The sequence below is a fragment of the Hyla sarda genome, chromosome 3 (assembly GCF_029499605.1).
Source record: "Hyla sarda isolate aHylSar1 chromosome 3, aHylSar1.hap1, whole genome shotgun sequence".
NCBI lineage: Eukaryota > Metazoa > Chordata > Amphibia > Anura > Hylidae > Hyla > Hyla sarda.
This window is the reverse complement of record NC_079191.1, coordinates 319,009,631-319,036,045: the sequence shown is the minus strand read 5'-3', so window position 1 is coordinate 319,036,045 and position 26,415 is coordinate 319,009,631. Positions and strand designations below refer to the sequence as shown.

General features: G+C 42.1%; 1 protein-coding gene across 2 annotated transcripts in view; it reads right to left on the bottom strand.

Moving 5' to 3' along the window:
* Window positions 1-26,415, bottom strand: part of SMYD3 (SET and MYND domain containing 3) — an 815,165-nt gene that overhangs the window by 741,120 nt on the left and 47,630 nt on the right. For both annotated transcript variants that reach the window (XM_056567174.1, XM_056567173.1), the window contains exon 2: window positions 3,478-3,541. In XM_056567174.1, coding sequence (XP_056423149.1) covers window positions 3,478-3,541 — 64 coding nt within the window. The remainder of the gene's footprint in view (window positions 1-3,477; window positions 3,542-26,415) is intronic.

Below are 26,415 nucleotides of genomic sequence, written 5' to 3'. Positions count from 1 at the left end.
AGTCAAAATGGACTTGGTCATTAACGGGTTAAATGAAATAATGTAAACAAAAAGAAACAAACGCCTAAACATATGCGTAAAGGTCTGAATTTTAAAATATAAAGTCAATGAAACTGCATGGTCAATGGCATTAACATAAAAAATATTTCAATCCAGAATTGCTGATTTTTGGCCACTTCATATAGAAGAGAAAAAGGAATAATAAGCGATCAAAAAGTGCAATAAATACAAAAATGATACCAATAAAAAATAAGCCCTCATACATCCCCGTATACAGAAAAAGAAAGTGTTATAGGGGTCAGAAAAAAAACAGTTTAAAGCATAATTTTTGCACAAAAAGTGATATAATTATTTTTTTTTTTTAACTAGTAAAATATAATTAACCTATATAAATAGTTTTGGGTTTTACCATAGATTTTGGGGTAAAATGAACAATGTCTTTACAAAGTACAATTGGAGGTGCAAAAAACAAGTCCTTATATCAGTCTGTAGGTGTAAAATTGAAAGTGTTAGGCTATTAGAAAGCAAAAAAGGAAAAAACGAAAGTGCAAAAACTCTCCTCAAGGGGTTAAATCATTCTACAGAAAGAGAAATGGGTTTTCAGCAGTCATCCCATTATCATCTCAGGCAGGAATATTATGAGAACTCTATTAAACTTCTATTATAATGTTGTGACATGTGTTCTTTATTCTGTGGGTCAATACGATTAAAATGATAACCATGGCTAGATACTTTTATATTTTGTACTGCTTAAAAAAAAATCTAAAACTTTTTGTACAAAATCAGTAATCTAAAATCGCCCTATTTTGACCACCTATAACTTTTTCATTTTTCTATATATAGGGCGGTATGAGGGCTCATTTTTTGCGTCGTTATCTTTAGTTTTTATCGATACTACATTTGCATATATAAAACTTGAAAATTGAAAGTGTTAGGCTATTAGAAAGCAAAAAAGGAAAAAACAAAAGTGTAAAAACTCTCCTCAAGGGGTTAAATCATTCTACAGAAAGAGAAATGAGTTTTCAGCAGTCATCCCATTATCATCTCAGGCAGGAATATTATGAGTACTCTATTAAACTTCTATTATAATGTTGGTGAGAGATAACACAGGAACACACTAGTGACAATAGGTTTGGACACAGTTCACCTGCATAACCCTCTCCCCATCCATGCAGTTACTTCTTAAAAACTGTTTTTATTCCCGACTTATCTTTTGGTCTGTATGACTTGCTTTTGTTTGTATCTACATTAATATGCACATGGCACTTTTCCCTCTCTATTTGAGATGCGCATTTTAGGAAATAATAGGAAACAAGGGTATAGTACATGTCCCTTGTGCTTATTCTTGTGCCACTACTTTGTTTTATTCTATCTGCAATACTTTCCTGAGCTGCTATACTGTAACCAGTCACTGTACTCATTTTTTTTGTATCATTTACATGCATGAACAGTAATATCGCTTTTTTTGTTGATGTTAGTATTCCTCCTTAGTAATTAGTATTTTATTAGTAGTTAGTATTTTATTTCACTTCTATCAGATTTTTATCTCACCTTAACCCCTTAAGGACCAAGCACATTTTCACCTTAAAGGGGTTATCCAGGAAAAAACTTTTTTTTATATTTCAACTGGCTCCAGAAAGTTAGACAGATTTGTAAATTACTTTCTCAAAAAATCTTAATCCTTTCAGTACTTATGAGCTGCTGAATTTGAGTTGTTCTTTTCTGTCTAAGTGCTCTCTGATGACACGTGTCTCGGGAACCACCCAGTTTAGAAGCAAATCCCCATAGCAAACCTCTTCTACTGTGCAGTTCCTGAGACAAGCAGAGATGTCAGCAAAGAGCACTGTTGCCAGACAGAAAACAACTCAACTTCAGCAGCTGATAATTATTTAAAGGATTAAGATTTTTTTTAATAGAAGTAATTTAAAAATCTGTTTAACTTTCTACAGCCATTTGATATAAAAAATAAGTTTTTTCCTGAAATACCCCTTTAAAGGACCAGGCCAATTTTATTTTTGCGTTTTCGTTTTTTTCCTCCTCGCCTTCTAAAATCCATAACTCTTTTATATTTCCATCTACAGAGCCATATAAGGGCTTGTTTTTTGAGTGACCAATTGGACTTTGTAATGAAACCTCTCATTTTACCATAAAATGTACGGCGAACCCAAAAAAATATTTTTTTAGGGAGGAAATTTTAATGAAAACCACAATTTTGCACATTTTGGAGGGTTTCGTTTTCACACTGTACAATTTACGGTAAAAATTACATGTGTTCTTTATTCTGTGGGTCAATATGATTAAAATGATATCCATGGCTAGATACTTTTATATTTTTGTACCGCTTAAAAAATAAATCAAAAACTTTTTATACAAAATCAGTAATCAAAAATTGTCCTATTTTGACCACCTATAACTTTTTAATTTTTTCATATATAGGGCGGGATGAGGGCTCACTTTTTGCGCCGTCATCTTTAGTTTTTATCGATACGACATTTGCATATATAAAACTTTTAGATAATTTTTTCTTTTTTTTTGGAATAAAATGTGACAAAAAAGCTGCATTTTTTTTATTTTTTACGTTTACGTCGTTCACCGTACAGGATCATTAACATTATATTTTGATAGTTCAGACTTTTACACACACAGCGATACCAAATATGTTTATTAAAAAAATGTTTACGCTTTTTGTGGGTAAAATGGGAAAAAACTGACAATTTTCATTTTTATTGGGGGAGGGGATTTTTCACTTTTTTTTTACTTTTTTATTTTTACATTTTTATCATTTTTTTTCTTTACACTTTTTATGTCCCCATAGGGGACTATATATAGAAATCATTTGATTAGTTATAGTGGGCAGTGCTATGCATAGGACATACACTGATCAGTATTATCGGCTATCTCCTGCTCTGGTCTGCTCGATCTCAGACCAGAGCAGGAGACGCCGAGAGACGGACGGAGACAGGTGAGGGGACCTCCGTCTGCCATTACAGATGATCGGATCGCCGCGGCAGCCCTGGCGGCGATCCGATCATCTATTTTAACGTGTGCATTGCCGCAGATGCCGTGATCTGTACTCATCACGGCATCTGAGGGGTTAATGGCAGACATCCGCGTGATCGCGAATGTCTGACATTACCAGCGGGTCCCCGACTGCTGATAGCAGCCGGAACCTGCCCTGTATGACACGAGCACTGCTCCGATGCTCGTGGTCATACACAGGACGTAAATGTACGTCCTGGTGCGCGAAGTACCGCCAAACCAGGACATACACTTACATCCGTAGTCGTTAAGGTGTTAATAAAGTTTTCATATCCTTGCCAAAGTATTTTTATTAAGAAACTCCAATTTTTCCTTCTGTTATGTGCACTTCCTCAAATAAGTAATTGAGTTGTTTTCTAAAGATTATGTTTTTTTTTTTTTTTTTTTATAGAAAACAAAACTGAGTGTGACAATGCTGCCTAATCAGTAATCATTTACCTGGCAGAGTGAATTGCAGTATCTGGCAAACTTGCACTGGGAGCATCGCTGAAGATTTTCACTCCTAAAACCAACAAAAATGAAAATATTACATCAGAAATACAATGTCTTGCTTATTTGAATAATCGATACCGTACATCTTTCTTCTAGATATGTGTTATAACTCCTGATCGTCATCATTTTGCTGCATTATTATTATTAGGAATAGGACAGATGGGTCACCGGCACTAACCTAAATAAACAGGTAGCTAGTGCAGGAGACTCTTTTTTGAAAGCTTATCTCATTGCAGCCGTTTAGGAGAAATCCATCCTGTTGCTAATATGGTAAAGTCTTCTACTGCGCAATGAAGGTGGGCTGCGGGTATATGAGCAACACCTTCTCCCATCCACTCCAGCCGACAACTCTGCCCCTTCACTGATGTGCTAAGAAAGAGGGGACGAACAGTAGCGTTGCTAGGGGGTGTGGGGGGTGCGGACCGCACCGGGTGACACCCTCTTGTGGGGTGACACTCTGACCAAGGTGCATGTGATGGTGTCGCTTGCTATTTCTGTGAGCTTGATTTGCAGTGCAGATCTAGCTCACAGAAACAATATAAATCTTAAACAACTAAATAATTAGCCTTACGATTCCACCCGATCATGGTGGCCGTGCCTCCACTGCCTGTGGACCGCGGGCACCGTAATCCAGAGGGGAGGGGGATCAGCTGTCAGTGAGCTGCGTGGACGGAGCTTGTGATGGACGGCGGAGCGGAGCTCACGTTGACATGACGTCCATCACGCGGGCCGCATCTTGGAAGAGCAGCCCCAACACATTATTGAGGAACACACCCCTGCTTGGTGAGCCATTTGCTGTGCAATGCTGAGCAGAGCCCAGGGGAAAGGGGGTGTTAATGTTGTTGAAACATTAAGGGGAGGGGGGAGGTGGTGCCATATTGGCACAGTAATTGGGGGTGGGGGAGTGGTGCGTCGGGTGCGGCCAGACACGATAAGACACAATAATGTAGGGGTTAAAAGGCTGACATGAATCATATGAGCCTTTTAACCCCCACATTACTGTGCCTTATCATGTCTGCTTCATCACTCTCATTCCCCACATTACTTTGCATCATATCTTATGATGCACAGTAATTTGAGGGTTGGGGGTGATGATACAGACCCAAGGCACAGTAATGGGAGTGATAATGTAGACATGATGAGGGACAATAATGTGGGGGCTGGGTGTGATTATGCAGACATAAGGCTCAGTAATGTGAGGGTTGGGGCTGCACAGTTTTTATGGGCTACATTATGTAACTGTATTATATTCACAGGGTACAGTGTGTGGAAGTATAATCAGAGGGCACAGTGTATAGCGGTATTATATTTAGAGGGCACAGTGGGTGGCGGTATTATATTCAGAGATCGCAGTGTGTGGTAGTATTATATTTAGAGAGTGGAGTATTATATTCCAAGGGTACTGTGTGTGGTAATGGTATATTCAGAGAGCACAGTGTGGGGTAGTATTATATTCGGACAATATAGTGTGTGGCAGTATTATATTCAGAGGATGCAATGTGTGGCAGTATTATATTCAGCGGACCAGTGTGTGGCAGTATTATATTCAGAGGGTACAGTGTGTGGCAGTATAATATTCAGAGGACACAGAGTGTGGCAGTATCATATTCAGCGGACCAGTGTGTGGCAGTATTATATTCAGAGGGTACAGTGTGTGGCAGTATTCTGAGGGTGCAGCGTGTGGCAGTATTATTTTCAGTGGGTACAGTGTGTGGCAATATTCAGAGGGTACAGTGTATGTCAGTATTATATTTAGAGGATACAGTGTGTGTCCGTATTATATGTAGAGGATACAGTGTTTGTCAGTATTATATTTTGAGGGTGCAGCATGTGGCAGTATTAAATTCAGTGGGTACAGTGTGTGGCAATATTATATTCAGAGGGCACAGTGTGTGGCAGTATTATATTCAGAGGGTACAGTGTGTGGCAGTATTATATTCAGAGGGTAGAGTGTGTGGCAGTATTATATTCAGTGGGTATAGTGTGTGTCAGTATTTAGTGGATACAGTATATGGCAGTATTATATTTAGAGGGAGCAGTGCGTGGTAATATTATAATCAGAGTATACAGTGTGTGGCAGTATTATATTCAAGGAGTACAGTATACCCTCTGAATACTAACACACACTGAAACCTCTGAATATTGATTAGTATAACCAGACACAAGGGTAAAGTGTAAATTTCTACAAAGAAGTTAAAGGGGTATTCCAGGTAAAACCTTTTTTTATATATATCAACTGGCTCCGGAAAGTTAAAAAGATTTGTAAATTACTTCTATTAAAAAATCTTAATCCTTCCAATAGTTATTAGCTTCTGAAGTTTTCTGTCTAACTGCTCAATGATGATGTCACGTCCCGGGAGCTGTGCATGATGGGAGAATATCCCCATAGGAACTGCACAACTCCCGGGATGTGAGTCATCAGAGAGCAGTTAGACAGAAAACAACAACTCAACTTCAGAAGCTAATAACTATTGGAAGGATTAAGATTTTTTTTATAGAAGTAATTTACAAATCTGTTTAGCTTTCTGGAGCCAGTTGATATATAAAAAAAAGTTTTTGCCTGGAATACCCCTTTAATATATCTATGAACTCCCAAAATACAGCACACATAAAAAATTGGAGTAATAAAAAAAAACTTAAATTGTAGAAAAAGTCACTTTGCAAAATCAATGCAATATACATAAAAATTAGAGGTATACCTCTTATCCTTCAATACATCCTCTTTTGACGGGGGCGGAGTCATGACGTCACGATTCTCCGGCCCCGCGGTTGCCACCCGGCTGTTTATGAGCTGGCACCGTGGCGTGCAGTTCAAACAGGTGGATGGCGAATACAAGATTGCGGGGGTCCCCAGCGGCAGGACCCCTGCGGTGAGACGTCTTATCCCCTATCCTTTGGATAGGGGATAAGATGTCTCAGGGCAGGAGTACCCCTTTAAGCATGTCCATTACTGCCTGCCAGGTACGTACTAAAATCACCTTATGGCGGACAACCCCTTTAAGACTGGTCTTTGAGAGGGCTGATGATATGGAAAACCGCCTTTGGCGTAACAACATATGCTTGGTGGATCTCCCTGAAAAGGCGGAAGGGTCTGATCCTGTTGCCTTCTTAGACTCCTGGCTGGAATCTATTCTACCTGCTGAGACCTTCTCATCTAACTTTACTGTGAAGAGAGCCCACAGGGTGCCGACTAGGCTGCCTCCTCCTGGTGGTCCACCTCGTCAGTTTCTAGCTAAGCTGCTTCATTTTCGTGATCGGAAAGCTATCCTGAGGGCTGTTTGTATAAAGGGAGAGGTGCGCTTCAATGACAGCAGAGTTGCCTTCCATCCTGATTTCTCCGTGGAGCTGTGCAAACAAAGTGCCTCCGGCTTCGCACTAAGGAATATCGCTTTGCCATGCATTTTCTGGCTCGCCTTCGAATGGTGGATGGATGGTACTGTGACAAGGTCCTTTACGTCTCCAGTGGACACATGTTTATTCCCTTTGTGTGTATTGGAACTAAACCAAAAAAAGGATGAAAAAGCTAATTGGACATAATGTCACACCAAACAAAAAATGGGCTGGACAAAATAATTGGCACCCTTTCAAAATTGTGGAAAAATAAGATTGTTTCAAGCATGTGATGCTCCTTTAAACTCACCTGGGGCAAGTAACAGATGTGGACAATAAAAAAAAAATCCCACCTGAAAGCATATAAAAAGGAGAGAAGTTTGCTTAGTCTTTGCATTGTGTGTGGTGTGAAACACTAAGCATAGACAACAGAAAGAGAAAAGAACTGTCTGAGGACTTGAGAACCAAAATTGTGGAAAAATATCAACAATCTCAAGGTTACAAGTCCATCTCCACAGATCTAGATTTGCCTTTGTCCACAGTGCACAACATTATCAGGAAGTTTGCAACCCATGGCACTGTAGCTAATCTCCCTGGGTGTGGACGGAAGAGAAAAATTGATGAAAGGTGTCAACGTAGGATAGACCGGATGGTGGATAGGAAGCCCCAATCAAGTTCCAAAGATATTCAAGCTGTCCTGCAGGCTCAGGGAGCATCAGTGTCAGCGCGAACTATGCGTCGACATTTAAATGAAATGAAGCGCTATGGCAGGAGACCCAGGAGGACCCCACTGCTAACACAGAGACATAAAAAAGCAAGACTACATTTTACCAAAATGAACTTGAGTAAGCCAAAATCCTTCTGGGAAAACGTCTTGTTGACAGATGAGACCAAGATAGAGCTTTTTGGTAAAACACACCATTCTACTGTTTACCGAAAATGGAATGAGACCTACAAAGAAAAGAACACAGTACCTACAGTGAAATATGGTGGAGGTTCAATGATGTTTTGGGGTCGTTTTGCTGCCTCTGGCACTGGGTGCCTTGAATGTGTGCAAGGCATCATGAAATCTGAGGATTACCAACTGATTTTGGGTCACACTATACAGCCCAGTGTCTGAAACCTGGGTTTGCGTCCGAGATCTTGGGTCTTCCAGTAGGACAAAAACCCCAAACATATGTCAAAAAGCACCCAGAAATGGATGACAACAAAGCACTGGAGAGTTCTGAAGTGGCCAGCAATGAGTCCAGATCTAAATCCCACTGAACACATGTGGAGAGATCTTAAAATTGTTGTAAAATTGATGCCCTTCCAATAAGAGAGACCTGGAGCAGTTTGCAGTTTACGGCCATAAGTGCAGTTTTCCTGGTAAAAATACTTGACTAATAGACATCCCCACACCATCAGCGACATGGACCCTAAAAGGGTATCAAAAAAGGCATCTTTGTGTTGAGGTCACTTTGCACTATGCTTATACAGAATTATTTTATTTTTTTGCTAAAAGACATAATGGCACACATTTACTACTGCAAATGTGCACAAATTCTTGTGCCACATTTATTATAAGTCTTAGACACTTAAGACCTTTTTTGTTTAAGCCCAAAAAAGAATGCATGGCTTCATTAGCAACACCAAATTTCTAAATAACATTTTAGCTAAGTTACTAAACTTCATATTACACAGTTTTAGCAACCAGTCATAATTTAGCATTCATTTTACCAGAACTCACAGATATTAAAGGGGTACTCTGGAGTGAAAAAAACAGTTTCCAAATCAGCTGGTGTAAGAAAGGTAAACAGATTAGTAAATTATGTCTAATTAAAAATCTTAAAGGGAACCAATCATCAGCTTGGCAAAGCGTTACATAGGGTAAAATCTTTATCCTCACCATCCCCGGGAGACGCTCCTGCCTGTGGGGATGGTGAGGATATGAACTAATAAGCAAGACTCTGTCAGCCCCGTAAGTAGTCCCCTGGGAGGGGAGCTCCTCTTACCTAGTCCTATTCGGCCGGCAGAGACGCCCCCTCGGCTTGATTGACATGCCGCTTCATCGCTCTGCTCCATCTTTTCAGTGAGCAGAGCAATGACGCGGCCCGTCAATCAAGCGGAGGGGGCGTCACTGCTGGCCGAAGTAATGGGACTATATGTGAGGAGCTCCCCAACCAGGGGACTACATTTGGGGCTGGCGGGGACTAGTATATAAGTTCATATGCTCACTATCTCTGGGGGAAGGTACGTCCCCCGGGGATGGTAAGGATAAAGATTTTACCCTATATAATGCTTTGATTGGTTCCCTTTAATCCTTCTAGAACTTATCGCCTGCTGTATGAGGAAGTTGCATAGTTCACTGAAGTCTGACCAAAGTGATCACTGCTGCCACCTCTGTCCATGTCAGTAACAATCAGTAGCAGGAGATATTTGCTATGGGGATTTGCTCCTGCTCTGGACAGTTCCTGACACAGACAGAGGTGGCAGCAGAAAACCCTGTGGTCAGACTGGAAAGAACTTCCTCTGAAACATACAGCAGCTGATAAGTACTGGAAGACTAACATGGGCACTGTTAGATATAGAAACTTTTTATATGTTGTACATCACAGCAAAACAATAGTTTTTCCAATATACTTCTTTAAAAAAAAAAAAAAATCACATTAAAGAAAACTGCCTTTGAATACCTCCTATAACACTGAGTCCCATAGCAGCATCAGCTTGTCCAAGGGTCATGGACAAGAGACAGCTGAAGGAGGAACAAAGCTTGTAGTAACACTGCTGTAACACAGAGTTTTATTAATCATGTTTCTCAGCTGTCATGCAGAGTGCAGGCAAGAGAGGGACATGTGCACTCCACAAGAGAGAATGAAAAAGACATTGAGCAGCTGCAATATACAATTTTTTGTAAAATATGGGTGTTTGATACATAAAAATTATATGTACATGCCGGGGTGGACTGACACCACTCAGGGCCCCCGAATCAAATAAAACAAGGGCCCCCAGTAAGACTCCACCCTTGGCCCCACCTCTGCCCCGCCCCTATTCCTGTCTGAACAACACTTTATGCCCTACCCCTGCATATCAGAGTACAAGTTCAATCTTTTGACCACTCCTCTTTGGCTTTTATTTTGATTTTTTTTTTCATCCCTCTTTGACGTTTTCCTGCTCCTTGGCAGTTTTTCAAAATAGCAGCATGCTGAGACTTTGGCGTTTTTTTTTTATTTTTATTTTTTTTACAGAAATCTTGGCATTTTTCTCTCATAGAGGTCTATGTGAGTGAAAAAAACGCCATAAAAACGCCATGGGAGGTTTTTACAGGTGGTTTTTATTCTTTTTTTTACATTAGTGATATAAAAAGGGATGGAGTTAGCTTTTTTTTTTAATTAAATTTCGTAGGATACCATTTAAAAAATAAAAAGAGAATTTTGTTTTTATTTTTCTATCCGGGAATGATTTTTGTGAGCGTGCAGGGACGTGAAAATACAGCCAACAATATAACAAATGGCAAAGGGGTCCATGTGATTTAAAAAAATTTTTTTTTTATTGCTAAATATTAATTTAATTTAAAAAATTAATGTTTTTGTTACAATACAATCCATTCTCCACTATATGTCTGTATTTTATTGTGGTACTAATACTACTCCCATCATGGAACAGAGTCTGTTCAGTGTTGGGAGCAGTAGTTCCTGCACTAAGGGACAGATAAAACTTTGTCTCACTCTTGAGACCCATCGTGATCAGAATTTATCTTCACATCATTGATTGATATTTGCCGCTGAGAGTTGTGACTGGCCAGACTTTGCAGGCCTATCAAGACTCTCAGCAGCAAATATGAATCAGTGATGTGAAGACGGAGTACATAGCAGGGATGCGGACTGTACAGCTTCTATGGATTATATTTTACGATCACAACGGTTTAAATACACTATTGATTAGAAAGCAAATTACGAAAAGACAAAAAATATATTAATAAAAAATAAAACAAAAAATTAGAAGAAAATATTTTATTTAGAAATCACATTGACCCCTTTGCCATTTGCTTTATTGCTGGCTACATTTTCATGCCCCTGCACGCTCAGATAAATCATTCCCTGATAGAAAAAAAAAAATTGTGAAAAAAAAAAAACTAATTTGTTCTTTAACCCCTTAAGGACACAGGGCTTATCCATACATCCCCGTTTCCAAGTCCTTAAGGACACAGGGCGTATGGATATGCCCTGCGCATTTCCGGCCACCGCCGCTAGCCGGAGGGGAGTCGGTGCCGGATGCCTGCTGAAATCGTTCAGCAGGCATCCCGGCATATCGCCCAGGGGGGTCATGATGACCCCCCATGTCGGCGATGGCCGCAGATCGCTGAAAAATTCAGCCCAGCGATCTGCGGCGGATTCCGGGTCAATCGGGTCTCCAGTGACCCGGAATTACTGGCTGATCGGTGCCGTCTCTGACGTCCCCGAACAGCCATTGCCAGCAGGGGTGAGGTGGCACTGGTGCCACCTCACGATCGCCCTGATTCGTCGGCCGGTTTACCGGCCGACCAATCAGGGCACCTGCATCGGGTGTCACTCCCTCAACCCGCTCCGCCCCTCTTCCGGAGGACGTGAGCGGGTGAGGGAAGAAGACCCCGGGAGCTGTTGGGATCGGGGCCCCAGGAGCGACGGCGGCAGCGAGGGACTGATCTGCAGCTGCGGCGTGGATCTGCAGTTGGAGGTGAGTGACAGCCTCCTGCTGTTGCTTAGCAACAGCTCCCAGCATGCAATAAGGGGATGCTGGGAGCTGTAGTTATGCAACAGCAGGGGGCAGACCACCACAACTCCCAGCATTCCCTTATGGGCATGCTGGGACTTATAGTTTTGCATCAGCTGGAGGCACATTTTTTCTATGGAAAAGTGTACCTTCAGTTGTTGTATAACTACAACTCCCAGCTTGCACAAACCGCTAAAGTGCATGCTTGGAGTTGTAGTGGTGCCTCTGCTGGTTGCATAACTACAACTCCCAGCATGCCCGTTGGCTGTCGGTGACTGCTGAGAGTTGTAGTTTTGCAACAGCTGGAGGCACACTGGTTGTGAAACACTGAGTTAAGTAGCAAACCAGTGTGTCTCCAGCTATTGCACAAATACAATCCCCAGCCAAAGTAGTATGCCTCCAGCTGTTGCATAACTACAAGTCCCAGCATGCCCTTCCGCTGTCCGTACATGCTGGGGGTTGTAGCTTTTGCAACAGCTGAAGGCAAACTGGTTGCAAAACACTGAGTTTGTTACCAAACTCTGTGTTTCACAACCAGTGTGCCTCCAGCTGTTGCAAAACTACAACTCCCAGCATGCACTGATAGACCGTACATGCTGGGAGTTGTAGTTTTGCAACAGCTGGAGGTATTTCCCCCCCCCCCCCCCCCCCCATGTGAACATACAGGGTACACTCACATGGGCGGAGGTTTACAGTAAGTATCCGGCTGCAAGTTTGAGCTGCGGTAAATTTTCTGCCGCAGCTCAAACTGCCAGCGAGAAACTACTGTGAACCCCTGCCCGTGCGACTGTACCCTAAAAACACTACACTACCACAAAATAAAATAAAAAGTAAAAAACACTACATATACACATACCCCTACACAGCCCCCCTCCCCTCCCCAATAAAAATGAAAAACGTCTGGTACGGCACTGTTTCTAAAACGGAGCCTCCAGCTATTGCAAAACAACTACTCCCAGTATTGCCAGACAACCACTGACTGTCCAGGCATGCTGGGAGTTTTACAACAGCTGGAGCCACCCTGTTTGGGAATCACTGGCGTAGAATACCCCTATGTCCACCCCTATACAAATCCCTAATTTAGGCCTCAAATGCGCATGGCGCTCTCACTTTGGAGCCCTGTCGCATTCCAAGGCAACAGTTTAGGGTCACATATGGGGTATCGCCGTACTCGGGAGAAATTGTGCTACAAATTTTGTGGGGTATTTCTGCTATTACCCTTTTAAAAAATGTAAAATTTTTGGGAATCCAAGCATTTTAGGTAAAAACATTATAATTTTTTTTACATATGCAAAAGTCGTGAATCACCTGTGGGGTATTAAGGTTCACATTACCCCTTGTTACGTTCCCCGAGGGGGTCTAGTTTCCAAAATGGCATGCCATGTGTTTTTTTTTTTTGCTGCTCTGGCACCATAGGGGCTTCCTAAATGCAGCATGCCCCCAGAGCAAAATTTGCTTTCAAAAAGCCAAATGTGACTCCTTCTCTTCTGAGACCAGTAGTGCGCAAGCAGAGCACTTTCCACCCCCATATGGGGTGTTTTCTAAATCGGGAGAAATTGGGCTTCAAATTTTGTGGGGTATTTTCTGCTATTACCCTTTTTAAAATTTTTGGGAAAACAAGCATTTTAGGTAAAAACATTATAATTTTTTTTACATATACAAAAGTCGTGGATCACCTGTGGGGTATTAAGGTTCACTTTACCCCTTGTTATGTTCCTCAAGCGGGTCTAGTTTCCAAAATGGTATGCCATGTGAGTTTTTTTTTTTTTTGCTGTTCTGGCACCATAGGGGCTTCCTAAAGGTGACATGCCCCCCAAAAACCATTTGTCGCTCCTTCCCTTCTGAGCCCTCTACTGCGCCCGCCGAACACTTTACATAGACATATGAGGTATGTCCTTACTCGAGAGAAATTTGGGTTTCAAATACAAGTAAAAATTTTCTCCTTTTTACCCCTTGCAAAAATTCAAAAATTGGGTCTACAAGAACATTCGAGTGTAAAAAATGAAGATTTTGAATCTTCTCCTTCACTTTGCTGCTATTCCTGTGAAACACCTAAAGGGTTAAAACACTTACTGAATGTCATTTTGAATACTTTGGGGGGTGCAGTATTTATAATTGGGTCATTTGTGGGGTATTTCTAATATGAAGACCCTTCAAATCCACTTCAAAACTGAACAGGTCACTGAAAAATAGTTTGAAAATTTTGTGGAAAATTTCAAAATTGCTGCTGAACTTTGAAGCCCTCTGATGTCTTCCAAAAGTAAAAACTCATAAATGTTATGATGCCAACATAAAGTAGACATATTGTATATGTGAACCAAAAAAATGCATTTTGAATATCCATTTTCCTTACAAGCAGAGAGCTTCAAAGTTAGAAAAATGCAAAATTTTCATTTTTTTGATCAAATTTGGAGATTTTTCACCAAGAAAGGATGCAAGTTGCCACAAAATTTTACCACTATGTTAAAGTAGAATATGTCACGAAAAAACAATCTCGGAATCAGAATGATAACTAAAAGCATTCCAGAGTTATTAATGTTTAAAGTGACAGTGGTCAGATGTTCAAAAAATGCCCTGGTCCTTAAGGTGAAAAAGGGCTCAGTCCTTAAGGGGTTAAAAATCACTACTGCATCATTTATTACTTTTTTGTACCCAGCAAAATAAAAAAAAGTCTGCAGGGGCCCAAAAATAAATAAATAAATAAATAAATAAAATATCAGAAACAAAGCCTTATTGATAGTTTTTTTTTTTTTTTTTTTTACATCTTAATCCGTTGTTTTTATTGGTACCATTGTTGATGGGACTGTTTGATCTCTTTTTTTGTTAGTTTTTTTTTCTGGTATTTGAAGTGAGCAAATTTCAGTAATTCTGTAGTTTGGTATTTTTTACATTTTCCCCATTTACCATGTCGTTTCAATAATGCTATATTTGAACAGATCAGACATTTCCGCATGCGACTATATGTTTATATTTGTTTACATTATTTTATTTTAAAAATGTGAATAGGGGGGATTATTTAAACTTTTATTAGGGAAGGGGCTTTTTTACATTTATTAACATTTTAAATTTTTTTCACAATTCTCTTGTCCCCATAGGGGAATAATACATGCATACACCAGTGTTTTCCAATCAGGGTGCCACCAGCTGTTGCAAAACTACAACTCCCAACATGCCCGGACAGCCAAAGGCTATCCAGGTATGCTGGGAGTTGTAGTTTTGCAACAGCTGGAGGCACCCTGGTTGGAAAACACTGGCAAACACTGAATCTGTGTTTCCCAACCAGGGTGCCTCCAGCTGTTGCAAAACTACAACTCCCAGCATGCCTGGAAAGCCAAAGGCTATCAAAGGCTGTCCAGGCATGCTGGGAGTTTTAGTTTTACAAAAGCTGGAGGTACCGTGGTTGGGAAACACTGCACTGAACAATCCTGTCTGCCTTACTACAGTTTGCCAGAAATCCTCTGTGCTGCTGGGAAGCCTTCTCCTTCACTCACTATTTTCTACCTGCCTTTCACTGCTCCCTACATGACTGTACCACTGCCATCATGTAGGAATCAGTAAACAGCAAGTAGAAAATACAACTACTACATTTATAAGCCACCCACCTGGCCAGGCTGGCTTGTTCTTATGTCCTTGGGCCTGCGCCTGCAGACACTGACTGAGAAAGCAGAGTAAATTCTTGGGCTAATACAAGGTCACATGTGGGGCCTTGTATAAGACCTAAGACCCTCTCCCAGACAGCCACTGCGGTTCTCTTAAAGGGCCGCTGCTACAGTGGCTGTCTGGAAGAAGAATCATAGTGACAGCCAGCTCCGGGCCTGGCTCTAACACAGCGAATCTCCGCAATAGCACAGCGGCCACAGCAGGCCTTTTTTTGGGCCGGGTTGTTTATAAAAATAAAAATAAACATTTGTTATGATATGCTATAATATGTGACAGGCGGCAGACTGCGGGCCCTTTTAGACCACGTTAGATATTGAACATAGAAGTTTTTTTTTGGGAATCTGACAAGTAGGGTTTGACATGTTTAAACAGACATAATTTACAAATCTGTATAACTTTCTGGCACTAGTTGAGCTAAAAACATTATTCCATCCGGAGTAGGGAAATGGCAACATAAGTGATCTATGGTTAAGAAACAAATGAATGCTTAAAATGCTAATATATACAGACGCAATACTCAAATAACCAAACAAAATTTAACATGATGATTTTGACGTGATAACTAACCTCCCCTTTTTGTCAACTGTAAAAAACACTGTACTTCCGTATAATAAACATAACTCCTTGGGACAGCTCCTTAGCCAGTATGCTGAGAAGGATATATATAACAACTTTTTGTCTGGTGTTTATTTCTTGTGTCGACACTCAGCGGCAGTCACTCGCATTTTAAGGCCTAACCAGCAGCCAACCTTAACAGCATACACTGTTCAATGCTATGCCATAGCAAAGCATTGATCAATGTTACCAGTGCTCTGCTGCTCCAGCCTGCATGGCTGGCTGGGAGCAGCAGAAGACCGATCGGATGGGGCCCTCCCGCCGTCTTCTCAGCTGATCGGGACATCGCGATGGTCCAGATCAGCTCTGAGCTGCCGGGATGCTTTCACTTTCATTTTGGACACCGCAATCAACTTTCATTGCGGCATCTAAAGGTTTAATGCTGGGCATCAGCCCGATCAGTGGTGCCCTGCAGTTGGGACCCACCGAGTTTAACGCACACTTTGTGGGGCTAGATTGGAAAAAAAAACTCCATTTTGTAACTTTTGGGGGCTTCCATTTCTACGCAGTGCACTTTTCGGTAAAAAGTGCACCATATCTTTATTTAGTAGGTCCATACGGTTACAAGGATACCTAATTTATAAAGGTTTTATTTTATTTTACTACTTATAATTTTTTTAAACTACATGCACCAAAATTAGTATGTTTAAAATTGTCATCTTCTGACTAGGGATCGACCGATATAGTTTTTTTAGGGCCGATACCGATACTCTGTGGAGGTTAGGGCCGATAGCTGATAACTTACCTTATACCGATATTCCGGTATAAGTTAATGGCTATTTATTCCCCCCGGCGACACCGCTGCAGATCATTGATTTAAAGCGGGCGCTTTAAATCAATGAACTGCAGCGGCTTTTGCGGTGCCAGAGACCGCCGCCACCCGCTTCTCTCCCCCTGCCTGTCCTGGGGTCCTGAGTCGTATGACCGCCACCGCACCGCGCCGCAACCCCCCCCCACCGCACCGCCCCGGCCAGAGACCGCCTCCGCCCCATTGCCTCCCCCATCCCCACTTTTATAATTACCTGTTCCCGGGGCCCACGCTTCTTCTGGCTCCTGCGGCGTCCTCCTGAGCTGTCACTGTGTGCACTGATGGTGACGTCGCATTGAGGACGTCACTCGTCATTGCGCTGCGCAGTGCACATTGTAACACAGGACGTGCAGGAGCCAGAAATAGCGCGGACCCCGGGAACAGGCAATTATAAAACCGGGGATGGGGGAGGCAATGGGGCAGCGGCGGAGGTGGTCTCTGGCCGGGGCAGTGGGGGGTGCGGTGGGCAGGGCATTATCGGCAAGGTAATTGCCGATACCAATAACGTCCAAAATCGTGAATATCGGCCGATAATATTGGCCAAACCGATAATCGGTCGATCCCTACTCCTGACTCCTTACATTTCTTTTTTGCCGCATACGTGGATGTATGACGGCTCATTTTTTGCGCCATGATTTGAAGTTTTTATCGGTACCATTTTTGTTTTCATGGGATTTTTTGATCGCTTTTTATGAAATTTTTTAGGGTATACAAAGTGACCAAAAATACGCAATTTTGGAATTTAGAATTTTTTTTTACATAAACACCATTGACCATGCGGTTTAATTAAAATTATATTTTTATAGTTCGAACATTTATGCAAGCGGCGATACCACATTTATTTTTGTTAAATGGGAAGAGGGCGATTCAAACTTTTATTACTGAAGGGGTTAAATCCCATTTATTTACTTTTTTTTTTTTATACACTTTTTTTTAGTCCCCATAGGGTACTATTACATGCAATTCTTAGATTGGATACACTGATCAATGCTATGCCATAGCATAGTATTGATCATTGTTATCGGTGCTCTGCTGCTCCAGCCTGCATGGCAGGATAGGAGCAATAGAATTCCGATCAAACAGCGAGGAGGAAGGTAAGTGCCCTGCCGCTGTCCTCTCACCGTGGCGGTCCCGAACAGCCCGCGGAGCTAACCGGCAAGTGTTTCCTCCCGTTTTAGATGCCGTGATCAACATTGATTGTGGCGTCTAAAGGGTTAATAGCGGACATCAGCTCAATCGGCGGTCTGGTATTAGCCGCGGGTCCTGGTTGCTGAGAGCAACTGGGACCCACCAGGTATGAAGCGCGCTCAGCTCCTGAGTAGTCCGTGGTCGTTAAGGGATTAAACGCTGGTAATGGGACCAGGGCGTACAGGTATGCCATGCATCCTTAAGAACTCGGGCGCACCTGTACACCCTTCGTCCGCAACAGGTTAAGGATGAAGTGCGTACCGGTATGCCCTTGTTCCGCTCCCCTTCTATGACATGGGCTCAGGAGCTGACTGTCACGTCTGGGCAAAGAAGGAGTGCACAGTATTCTCGCCCACTCCCCTGTCCCTGCCTACATACGTACCTGCCCTAGACGACAGGTTCATAACCACGCTGACAGTCCCTTCCTAAATAAGTGAGGGAAAGTCAAAACAATAAACTACAAAACTGACAAAAGGTCGGGAAAGGCTGGAGGTACACGATTAACAGAAGACAAACCTAAACACGCACACACAAAAAGACATAGTCAGAGGGCCGAGTCTAAACCTGGAGAGCACGAAGTACAGTAACAGAGTATCAAAGGGAAGTCAAAAGCCAAGCCAAAAGTCACAAAACCAGAATAAACAGAATGAGCACAGAGATAGCTAGGTAAGTTACTAAGAACTATCACAAGCAGAGAATGAATGAGAATCCCTTACCTTGCCTCCTGGTGTCCGATCACCGAATGACTCCTCAGTGCCTGAGATCCAGGCATGAGCAGTCAAGTGGCAAATTCATTGATCAATGGTTTCCTATGAGAAACCATTGATCAATGTAAAAGATCAGTGAGTGCAGTGTTATAGCACTCTATGGGAACTATAACATTGCAAAAAAAAAAGTTAAAAAAAAAAGGGAATAAAGATCATTTAACCCCTTCCCTAATAAAAGTTTGAATCACCCCCCTTTTCCCTTAAAGGGTAGCTCCCACCATCATGGTTTTTTTTTCTGTCCCTGCCTATTGCCCTTCTATCCCTAACACCCTCCCTGCCTTTATTTTATTTTTTTACTATTTTTAAAATGGCATTTAGTCTGCCTGGTAGTGTGCTCACTACCAGGCAGACATCCCCAGCAGGCACCAAGTCACTGATGCCTGCTGGGGGGGCCAACTTCTGCCCTTAGTTCTCCTAACAGGGTGCCTCCAGCTGTTTCACCACTACAACTACCAGCATGCCCTGACATTTATTGGCTGTGAGGGCATGCTGGGAGTTGTAGTGGTAAAACAACTGGAGGCACCCAGGACAGGAGCTTCATGGGGGAAGGAGTGAGCCGGGAGCCGATGCGGGAGGGACGGGTGCGGTGGAGCCTCTTCCTGCCACCCAAACACCCCCCGTTCCCCCCCCCCCGTACCTTGCAGCAGCGCCCCCCATCCCCCGTACCTTGCAGCAGCACCCCCCGCGCCCCCCGTACCTTGCAGGAGCAGCCAACCCCCCGCGCCCCCCCCGTACCTTGCAGGAGCAGCCCCCCCGCATCTTGCAGCAGGGCCGTACCTTGCAGCAGCACACCCCCCCCTGTGCCCCCCGTATCTTGCAGGAGCAGCCAACCCCCCGCGCCCCCCGTACCTTGCAGGAGCAGCCCCCCTGCGCCCCCCGCACCTTGCAGCAGGTCCGTCGGCGAGTGCGGGAAGCCGATGCGCAGCCCTGGCTGTTACTGCGCCTGCGCAAAATTTCGACTGATGCCCTGCCGGAATCAGTCGGAATTTTGCAGTGACGTCACTCCGCACTGCATTCGGCCACTAGGGGGGCGCCCCCTAGTGGCCAAATTTCAAATTGCTTTTAAAATGTTTTATAAAAGTATATTAGAGATATGTTGTAGTACTTAAGTACTACAACATATCAAAAATAATTTTTCATGACAGTGCCCATTTAAAAAAAAAGAGTGTAAATAAAAATTAACATATGTGGAATCGCCGAGTGCGGAAATGTCCGAATCATAAAAATATATATCATTATTTAAACCGCAGGGTCAATGGCGTACATGCAAAAAAATTCTAAATTCCCAAAAAGCTTATCTTTGGTCACTTTTTATATTCATGAAAAAATGAATAAAAAGCCATAAAGTCCGATCAATACAAAAATGGTACAGCTAAAAACTTCAGATCACGGCGCAAAAAATTAGCCCTCATACCACCCCATACGCGGAAAAATAAAAAAGTTATAGGGGAAGATGACAATTTTAAGCATATAAATTTTCCTGCATGTAGTTATGATTTTTTTCAGAAGTATGACAAAATCAAACCTATAGAAGTAGGGTATCATTTTAATCGTATGGACCTACAGAATAAAGTGAAAGTGTAATTTTTACTGAAAAATGTACGGTGTAGAAACAGAAGCCCCCAAAATTTACAAAATGGTGGGGGGTTTGTTTTTTTTCAATTTTGTCTCACAATGATTTTTTTTTTTCCATTTAGCAGTAGATTTTTGGGTAAAAGTGACTGATGTCATTACAAAGTAGAATTGGTGGCGCAAAAAATAAGCCATCATATGGATTTCTAGGTGCAAAATTGAAAGAGAGTTATGATTTTTTAAAGGTAAGGAGGAAAAAATTTAAGTGCAAAAACGGAAAAAACCCTGGTCCTTAAGGGGTTAACCCTATGGGTTCTAGAACCAGTAATCACACTGACCCTGTGTCAGCCGGCTAATGCCGGACATTACCGCTAGCGATCAAAGTTGATTGCAGCGTCTAAAATAAAAAATAAAATACAGTCCGGGTAGCTCAGTGGAGCTGATCGGGACCACCACAGTAAAGCCGGGGTGTCCCAATCAGCTGAGAGGATGGCGAGAGGGCTCTGAAGCTCCAGTCAGCCATGGCAGGCTGGAGCAGCAGAGCACTGATAACACTGATCAATGCTATGCTATGGCATAGCATTAAACAGTGTATGGAATCAGTAGATTGCCATAGTCCTCTATGGGGACAAAAAAATATCTGCAGCATTGTGGTCGTTTGAGTGGATGATCAGATCAACCGCTGCACTGTCGCAGGGATTCGATCAACACACATGGTTGCCTGAGGTCCCCTTACCTGCTCCGCCCGTCATCCTGGGGTCTTCTCCTCTGGCCTGAGATCGAGCAGACCAGAGAAGAAGATTGTCAATATTGATCAGTGCTATGCCTATGCCATATACATTTTTATTGGGGGTGGGGCTTTTTCACATTTTTGTAAAACTGTTTTTCACCTTTTTTTCCCAATGGGGACATAAAAAGTGTAAAAAAAATAAAAAAATGAAAGATAAGAAAAAAAAATTGAAAAAGCCCCTCCCCCAATAACAATTTATATGGCTCCTTTTTCCCATTTTATCCCAAAAATGCGTAAAAAAAACGATTGAAAAGTTATATACGCAAAAGTGGTACCGATAAAAAGTACAGATCATGCGCAAAACATGAGCCCTCATATAGCCACGTATACAGAAAAAAGAGAACGTTATAAGTCGTCAAAATAGAGTGATTTCAAACATATAAATTTTGTTAAAAAGTCTGAGTTTTTTTTAAGCCGCACAATAGCAGAAAAGCATATAACATGGGTATCATTTTAATCATACTGACCCACAGAATAAAGAAATTATGTAATTTTTACCCAAAAGTGTACAGCATGAAAACTAAACAAATAATTAGCAAAGTTGCGGTTTTCTTTTCAATTTCCTAACACAAATAATATTTTTTGGTTGCGCCCTACATTTTATGGTAAAATGATTGATGTCATTACGAAAGACAACTGGTAGCGCAAAAAACAAGCCCTCACATGGGTCTGTGGATAAAAACATAAAAATCTTATGATTTTGAGAAGACGAGGAGGAAAAAACTAAAATGCAAAAATAAAATTGTCTATGTCCTTACGGGGTTAAGCATAGATGGGCAAGCAGTTAAAACAGAGCTGTGAATGGTTGCTATGGGAAAGCCATACATGGTTTTGACTGACTAATACATTTTGTTCTCTGTGCTCCAATGGATAACACAACAGAAGACATCAGATGTAGGACTCTCCTATGGCCCCAGTTCCTGTAATGAGAATATTCTTCATTATGTCCACTGCTACATGTAGGAAGTACAATAGCTTTAATTACTTTGTCTCAGACCTCTGACTCATTGCTAGTACAGCCTGCTTTCCTGTCTTTTTGATGGAAATTTAATGTAATCATCCTAGCGTATCCAATTTCCTAGAAATAAAAGGACACTATGCAAAACATTTTTAGATAATCTTTCCTTGTAGAGGTAATTCAGACAAGTCCTTTGCTTTTCCGCATTCTCTTTTATTAGGAACTTGAAAGGTTTCAAACCTAGGGTAAATTAAAATGCTCTTTGAAAGTGAAGTACGTTTTCGAAATATGGACTTGACCGAGTGCCTAAGGACAGAAAAATCAACATTGTTTTCTCCATGAATTATTCGCCAATGTCTCTTTCTACATGAAGGTTCAAAGGCACATAATCATATAGGCATCTGAATATCTGCACAAAGACCCGCCTGGGACCTCAAAAACCTCATAATGATAAAATACATATCATTGCAAAGGGTATATGACATTACTTCTGGCAGGAATAGAAAAAAAGCACAAGACCCAGCAGTATATGAAAACTCTTCCATCCAGTTCTCACCTATATTCTCACACATGTAACATAGCACAATAAAAAAGTGTTTAAGGCTACACTCCCACGTAGTGCTTATGCAGCGTATTTCAGGCTGTGCAAATTTTCGAAGCTTATTTTCCCATGAGCATACACAAAGGGATACCTGACGGCAGCCCTGTGTGTTCAGTGAGGTTTGGAGACGGATCTGCATGCCAACGTGACTGATGCGCGGCCCCGCCTCCACACCTCACAGCACAGCACACAGGGCTGCAATGGGGAAGCCCTGTGTGTATGCTCTTCGGAAAATACACAGCATATTTCCAGCTGCTCAGCAGTTTTTCCACAGCGTGAAACATAATGTGTAAGCACTACGTGGGACCGTACTCTTACAGTGTAGTGTAACTCATTGGGTGTTAAGCATTTAGCAGCTCATAGAGCACCTAATCCGCTATAGAACCCTTGCCTGTCCATACACTAAATGCCAACAATTGAGCAAATAAAAATAATGCGTTTGCTTTCAATAATTGAGGTTATATAGGTCTTAGCAAAAATTTAACTATAAAAGAATAACTGAAAAAACGTTTCAGCCACTTGGGTCGTTTGTGATAATTTTAATAAAAATATATCGAGATAAAGATACAATTTAATTTCATAGCAAGGAAAGCAAGCACAACAAAGCTCATTTTAGTGTAATGCAACACTTGAACTGACCCCCCCCCCCCCCCCCCCCCCCCCCCCCCCCCCCCCCCAAGATGGCAACAGTCCGTAAACTTATGGATCATGTAGAGGGCATCATGTAAAGGGCAGGAAATGCAAGCAGGGCCTTAATATTCTTGGAGCTGCAGGACCTGGCCTATTCCAGTCATAGAGATCTCTACAGTAATAACGACAATTTAGACATCCAGGCTGCATATCAGGCTGGAGGAATAGAAAACAAAAATGATGAGGTGAAACAACGGCACACTGTATCCTTCTTATTTACAATCTCAAGAAGAAGAGAATAAAAGTAAGAAGTTCTTTATACATCAGTAAGTGGTTTCTGCATTACCCTGATGCAGCTGCACTATATTCTGTATGTTACAGCCTGCTTCTGACTGTCAAGGAAAGTGAAACTGTTAGTACTGTGCCACAAAAGTCTGTAGGAAGGGAAGAACAAGTAAGGCTATGTTTACACAGCAGAATTTTCTCACTGAATTTCCTCTACTTCTTCATGCAAAAACCATGGCACAACAATTTACAGCACATAGCAATCCTGCTTCAAATCTGCGCCAGAATTTGATTGAAATTTCTAAGCGGAAATTCTGTAGTGTGAACCTAGCCTAACTGACAATGGTGAAGATAAGCAATGGTTACCTTGGGTACCCTGTAACTATGCAACACAATGTTTACTTCTGACTGCTTCTGAGGAGCTCAACAAGGCCCACCCTTTTAAACCCAGCCAGATTTCCCACGTGCTGCCTGAGCGTCAGCTTACAATTTACATTGCAGTCCTTAATCCAATTTGTACACGTCACAGAGATGGTCAAAGCGAGGCACTACCAGGTCCTTCTATGTAGAGTGGGATATACTCGCAGATCGGCAGTAGGACAAGTGAAGATGAGCATCAGGTGTATGTCCAGTGGTGGTGCTAGAAGTTATGAAAAGCGCAAGTGTTATGGAAAAAACTTTATGCACTCACCGCAAGGTAATGGACTGTCTGCTCCTAGCTGGAAGGTACCGGTGGACCGGCTCCTGGTATGCCCGTCGGTGCTCAGAGGCGACTGCTGGCGGTTTCGCGTATACGCGCTTTAAGTGAAGCAGGTATACGCGAAACTGCCGACAGTCACCTCTGAGCACCCACGGGCATACCAGGAGCCGGTCCACCGGTACCTTCCAGCTAGGAGCAGACAATCCATTACCTTGTGGTGAGTGCAGAAGGTTTTTTCTTGTCAGTTTGAATCTTAATCCAAATTTGTCTAGTCTTTGCATTGAGCTGCTTGGTTTCTTGTCTTCTGGACTCTTCCTGGTTTTGTAACTGGTTCTTTGTTCTTACCTTGACTGTTAGTTTCTCTGCATGGAACTTTTAGTAGCATTCTTATATCAGAATGCTGGCTACTTCTGACTCTGTTTCAACCTTTACCTTTTGATACTATGGAATTCTATACTATATGTATAAATTCTAAGTCATATGTTTGCATATGTTTGATCAAAGGAAAGTTAATTTTTTTATTTGTCCACTTCTTTAATAGTTTCTTGCTTTTATTCTAACTGAATTAATAGTTGTCATTTAGAGTGCAAGGATCTCTCACAGAAGTAAACTTGCAGAACAAACATAGTGAGCAGTTTTTCTAGGGTTTCATGATTTTTTTTTTAGGGCTGCAACGATTAATCGATGTAAATCGATTGAAATCAATAATGGGATTCGTTGTCGACGAATCCCGTTATCGAATAATCGCCCGATTCGTTGTCTGCCGTCAGTGGCGGCAGTGAATGAAGCAGACATGTCTCCGCCGCTGCCCTGCTCCTAGTGCAATCAGCGCAGCGCGGGACATGTCTATTGTCTGCTGCTCATCTCCGTCGATTACAGAGATGAGCAGCAGAGATAGACATGTGCGCTAGGAGCAAGGCAGCAGTGGGGACATGTCGGGCGGCGGCAGCAGGGCCCCCCTTTAGACCGCAGCCCCCACCCTTGTAGACAGCTCACCTACAGCTGTCCTCTGTCGGGTGCTGCCACTCCGCTGCCCCTTTCTCCCGTCCGCATCACGTTATCCTATGGAGGACCATGTGACATACACGTCACTCCAAGCAGAGTGACGTGTGTGTCACATGGTCCTCCATAGCACAACGTGATGCGGACGGGAGAACTGTGCAGAGGAGCGGCAGCCCCCGACAGAGGACAGCTGCAGGTGAGCTGTCTACAAGGGTGGGGGCTGCGGTCTAAAGGAGGGCCTGCTCTCTAAAGGGGGGCCCTGCGGTCTAAAGGAAGGCCCTGCTGTCTAAAGGAGGGCTCTGCTATCTAAAGGAGGACCCTTCTGTCTAAAGGGGGGGCCCTGCTGTCTAAAGGGGGGCCCTGCTGTCTAAAGGGGGGCCCTGCTGTCTAAAGGGGGGCCCTGCTGTCTAAAGAGGTCTGTAAAAGCAATGGTCTGCAGTCTGCGCATACACATGTGTATAGGAGTGCTATATAAAAAAAAAAAAAAAAAAAATTTACATTTACTGCTCCCCCAATAAAAATTAGCTCCCCCTTTTCCTATTGGTATACAAAAAAGTAAAATAATCTTTTCTTTTACATATTTGATTAGTGAATCATTAACATTTTTTTAATAGTTCAGACAGTTACCCATGCGGCAGTATCAAATTTATGCTGGTTTCTGAACAGGATCATTAATAATGATCCTGTACAGCAACCGACATAAACGTAAAAAAAAAAAACTTTTAATATGGCCATTGTACATAGTTTTTCAAGTAGAATCAGCTGAACCCTTTTTTTTTGGCATTTATATTTTTTTTCCGATTAATCGATAAAATAATCGTCAACTAATCGATTATTAAAATAATCGTTAGCTGCAGCCCTATTTTTTTTTCCATAATCTGAACAACAATTACACTGTTAACAGGTCCTGGATTTTAACTTACCTTAACCCCTTGGGAACGGAACCCATTATAAGGACGCAATTCTGCAATTCTGCCCACTGTCACTTTAAGCATTAATAACTCTGGGTTGCTTTTACTTTTCATTTTGATTCCGAGACTGTCTTTTCGTGACACATTCTACTTTATGTTAGTGGTAAATTTTTGTCGATACTTGCATAATTTCTTGGTGAAAAATTCCCAAATTTGATGAAAACTTTGAAGCTCTCTGCTTGTAAGGAAAACAGACATTCCAAATAAATTATATATTGATTGGCATATACAATAGGGGAGATTTATCAAAACCTGTGGAGAGCCAAAGTTGACCAG